At 42.3% G+C, this 4,948-nt stretch overlaps 1 protein-coding gene across 1 annotated transcript; it reads right to left on the bottom strand.

Annotated features, from left to right (window-relative positions):
• Positions 1-3,329: 3,329 nt before the first annotated feature.
• LOC121999912 (putative germin-like protein 2-1) lies at positions 3,330-4,117 on the bottom strand. The gene is made up of 2 exons (XM_042554536.1): positions 3,997-4,117; positions 3,330-3,889 (listed from the first exon to the last, which is right to left on the bottom strand). The coding sequence occupies exons 1-2, from the start codon at positions 4,115-4,117 to the stop codon at positions 3,330-3,332; spliced, it is 681 nt and encodes a 226-aa protein (XP_042410470.1).
• Between the last annotated feature and the right edge of the window lie 831 nt (positions 4,118-4,948).

Below are 4,948 nucleotides of genomic sequence, written 5' to 3'. Positions count from 1 at the left end.
GCCCCTTTTTATAAGTATCTTTGAGGTTCGGTCGACTGATCCCTCTGTTCGATCGACTGAACCAGCTCCCTTCCTTCCTGGCTAGAGTCTGACGCTGGCTCGATCTTTTGCATTAACTAGTCGTCGAGAGAAGACTCCGACTTAGGTTCGTCTCTCGATGCTTTGAGGGCGACATTGTTCTTGGGCTCCTTCGTACCTGCATATCTTGATTCATGCACTTCAAATGTGGAAAAGAATTCTTCTAATGTATTTTTTTCTAAGTCTTTTGAAATATAAAAGACATCTACCAGTGACGCCCATTTTGAATTTCTAGGAAAGGAATTTAGTGCGTACCTTAGCGAATCTCGGTTACTTACCGTCTCTCTGAGATTCGAATGTCCGGTGATGATTTCCTTTATTCTTGAGTGCAGATGTGCAACTGTCTCATCTTCCCCAAGTCACAGGCTGGTGAGCTGGTTGCAGAGTAAATCTCATTTCGCGAGCTTAGCTTTGGGCATTCCTTCGTGCAGCTCAAGGAACTTCTCCCAAAGTTCCTTCATGGAGTCATAGTTGTTGATCCAGTTGACTTCTTGTGGCAGAAGAACGGTTAGTAGATGGTACTTAGCTTTGTCGTTTGCCACGTAGTCGGCCTGCTCCTTTTTCGTCCAGTGGTATTTCTCCTTATCTTCCGGTGCTGTAAAACCAAATTCCATAATTAACATTAAATCAAAATCAGTTTTAAAGGATACCTACATTCGTTTTTTTCCAGCTAGCGAATTCCCCTTCGAATTTCGGCGGGTAGATACTCAGTCTAGCCATCGTCTTTGCTTCAATCGGCGATTAGTCCTCCTGAAACGCCTTGGCTCTGATACCACTTGTTGCATCGCGGCGGCCGGCTAGAAGAGGGAGTTGGATAGCCTGCAAAAATAAAAACACAAAACCCTTCTCGACTTTTGTTAAACTAACACTTGCAAAAAATAAATAAGCAGAAATTAATAGAAGAGGCTCACAGCAAAAATAAATAAGCAGAAATTACAACCGGGGAAGTTGTTAATCTAAGAAAAATATTGCACTAGTACTCCTTAAGGCGGAGAAGCCTCTTACAGCAATAACGCATAGAGAAATAGAAGCTAAACTACAACTGAGAGCGCACAAGTGTTGGAATACATAATTTTCTGAGTTGATTTCAAGCTTCTGGACCAAGGCTGTATTTATAGCCTTGATCAGGGCGCCCCGAAGGGGTTCCGGGCGCCCTAGGGGGGATAAAACTTTATCCCCAATGCATAGATCTCGGTTTGACCGAGATCTGGATATATTTTCGGTCCGGGCGCTCGGAGGGGTTCCGAGCGCCCCGAACTATTCCGGGAGCCCCGGACAATTCCGAGCACCCCGGTTGGAAAAGTCAACCCCATTGACTTTTTCAGCCCGGGTCTTCTGCTCCAGCTCTGTTCTCCTCAGACCAAGTTTTTCGCTTGCTTAGGTGATCTCTGCCATCTGGAATAAAGCTCACTCGAACCCAACTTCCGATCTTCTCGAGCAGGCTTCTGCTCCGGCTTCTCGTCCCTCGGAATCGTCGCGTGCTTCCTTCTCGTCCGCCAGCGTACACATCCGCAGTCTTCGTCCCTCGATCACACCTGGTGCCGACCTTCTCGCTATCTGCTTCTCTTGCTCCTCGAGCAATCTTCCGCTCCGGCTTCTCGTCCCTCGGAACCACCGCACGCTTCCTTCTCATCCGTCGGTGTACTCTTCTACAACGCCTCATCCCTCGGACGCACCGCGTGCCGTCCTTCTCGCTAGCTGCGTCTTCCGCTCGACTACCTGTGCTCCTAAGCTCCTGTACACTTAGACACAAGGTTAAAAACACACAGGACCTAACTTAACTTGTTGATCACACCAAAACAATCTTGGGGTTCCAACAGAAATCCTAGTGTCACAAATAGGGTGGAAGACTGGACGGGTCGTGGAGCGGAAGTCCAGTATGAAGACCGGAAGATTCGGACACTGACCAAAATTCCAGTTGGTCTGGAGGATCAACTAGCAACAGGTAAACTCTCCTAAGTAGAGTAGGCGAGAACGCGTTCCCCGGTGAGCGAACAGTTGGCGTCGGTTTGAACTAAGGTTTCCAGATGGAAATCCGAAGTCAGAATCGAACAGTCAGAGGTTGTCATAATTTTATATTATATTATTTTTTTCCTGGACTAACTTTGTTTTGCAGAAAACAAGGAAGCTGGAGAAAGTTGGTTCAGGCGTCCGAAGTCGGTCCAAGCGCCCAGAACCTAAAAGTTATCGGGAAGCTGATGTGGCACTCGTGGAGTGGCCGAGCCACATGGTCCAGGCACCCGGAGGGGTTTCAGGCACCCGAAATAGCCTATATAAGGAGCCTCAATCAGAAGCCTCAAGACAACACAACAAACGACTTTCGCTTCTTTTAGCTGCTCAGAAAACACCTCCTCGACGCTCAAAAGCTGCTCCGACAAAATTTGCGCTGAAGATTCATTTTTCTGAGTTGTTGGTATTCTTTAAAAGTTCTCTTATTATTTGTAATCAATCATTGTACTTGTACTTATTCCGGATTGATTAGTGATTGTCCATCAAAAGCACTCTTACGTGTGGGCCTTGGAGTAGGAGTCGTTAGAGATTCCGAACCAAGTAAAAAACTTGGTGTTTGCATTGTGTTTTATTTTCCGCTGCGTATTTTACTTTGAGTTTTCCGAAACGAACGAAACAGCCACGAGCGCTATTCATCCCCCCCCCCTCTAACGCTTTCGATCCAACACTGACTTCATAGTAGGCCGACCATCCCTTAAACTCGAACGACTATTGTCTAATCAGATATATAATAGGTGTCTTAACACAAAAATGGAGTGCTAGGTCCCTTCGGTCGAACGAACCTTTGGACTGGTCGTCCTCGTACTAAAATCCTCAGCTCTAGGCAGAGAGCAAAATCTTGTTGAGAGTGATCTGTTGGCTGCCATCTCACCTTGACTGTCATATCATATCTGGATTCACTTGTAGTATCCCATATCATAAACTTCTACATTGATTAAGTCATATTCAAATGTATAATTGCAACTTAATTTGTATTTTAAAAGGTACAAATACAATAATTAAATTTGATGCTTTTGTCTTAATTTCTTAGCATGATTAAACCTTGGTTTACAGACAAAATCTTATATTATCATTATTCAAATAAAATCTCTTATTATCATCATTATTATTGAAATAAATTAAACGATTACATGACAAATTACTTCATTGAGTAAGCTTATTATGCTAGTTATAATAATTAACCCATGCATACTAATGATATTGATAATATATTCAAACACACACGTCTAGCTCCTATCAAGCTAATTGTTGTTATCCATCCAGAACTGAGCTTGAAGTCGATCGACAGTCTTTTGATCTCCTCGGAACGCCTTAGCGAGAACTTCATCAGATATGGGGGTTTTTGAGCCAAAAACTGCATTGGCAATGGTTATGGTACCAGAGTTTTGGCTACTTAGAGCAGTGATTGCAACAACTCTTGTATGGCCACGGTTGAATTGGAAGTGGACAAGGCCTTGAGGGAACACAAACACATCGACCTTCTTCAGAATCTTGGTGAAAAGGCGGTTGGTTTGGCCGATGTTAGATGTCACAAAACCAACATAGAGCTCTCCTTCCAGCACGGTGAGGATCTCAGTGGCGCGAGGGTGAGTGTGGGGTGGGTTGAGTCCGCGAGGGCTGAAGTCGATGCGAGCCATAGAGACACCGAGGGTGTTGAGCCCAGGAATTGTATTCACATTGACTGCACGGACGTTGAAGCCTAGCTTGTTTATGGTGTTGCCGGGCTTGTAGAGGCCATAGGTAAAGAAGTCTTCGGCTTTCATGCCATCCATGCTCTTGCAAACGAATCCATTGACAAGCACTATAAATCAAGGAACTATTGAATAAAATTTAGACGAGCCACTCGATGGAAAGATTGACAACCAAATTAAATTAACCAAGGGAGAAGAAGTTATATATAATATAAACCTTTGGAATTGTTATCGGTGACGCAAAAGTCTTGAAGTGGACTAGGATCAGATGCCCATATTACACTAGAGGTAGACAAAGCATGAAGAGCAACAATAATTAGATGAATTTTAGCTTTCATCTTAGTTAATTTTAGCTTTTATACAGAATAGGTTAGAGGAAAGGGATATATAAAGAATAAGGTTTGAAATAATCTTTATAAATATTGTATAGTTCAAACCCACATACTGTTAACATACCGAAAAATACGGTATAAAAATTTTTCATACCGATACCGTACCGAAATTTCAGTATACCGAATTTCGATATATCGAAATTTTGATATTCATATTGTTCAGAGTAAATTTTCGATATTAGTACGGTATATCAAAATTTTCGTTAAAAATCGTATATCAATACTAATACTGAAAATTTCGGTACGATATAATACCATATCAAAATTTTTGGTATACCGTAAAATCGGTATAATTCGGTAAATTTCAATACGGTATGTACGGTATACCAAAATTTAAATATTTTTCCTCACCCCTATCAGTTCTTAAACTCTATCTTCTATCTCTTCATAATAATTCACAATAAGTAAGAAACAATAGGGACCTAATGTGAAGCTTGATCCTCTTTAAAATCTAACTAATTCAATAAAACAAACGACTAAATATGTAAAATACCAAAAATGGACGAATCACCATAAGGAAAGTTTTTGGAATTTTTAGAAATTTTCTGAGAATTTTTCGGAGATCGTATGGTGTAGGTTACGGGGATAAAAACTGGGCCCGAGAAAGCCTGTTTTGACTATCCCATTTTAACGAGGAAAAGTTGGAATTGTTTTTCCTTCTCTTTTCCTTTATTTCCTTTTCCTATTTCTTCATGCCGAACCCGCGTGCCAAGTCGTTTCCCCGACACTGCCCATCCTCACCTCTCACGCGACGGTTCCATTCCCCTCTTCTTCCTA

Source organism: Zingiber officinale, chromosome 7A (genome assembly GCF_018446385.1).
Source record: "Zingiber officinale cultivar Zhangliang chromosome 7A, Zo_v1.1, whole genome shotgun sequence".
Taxonomy (NCBI): Eukaryota; Viridiplantae; Streptophyta; class Magnoliopsida; order Zingiberales; family Zingiberaceae; genus Zingiber; species Zingiber officinale.
Note: the sequence above shows the minus strand (reverse complement) of the source record. Positions and strands in the feature narration are given on the sequence as shown.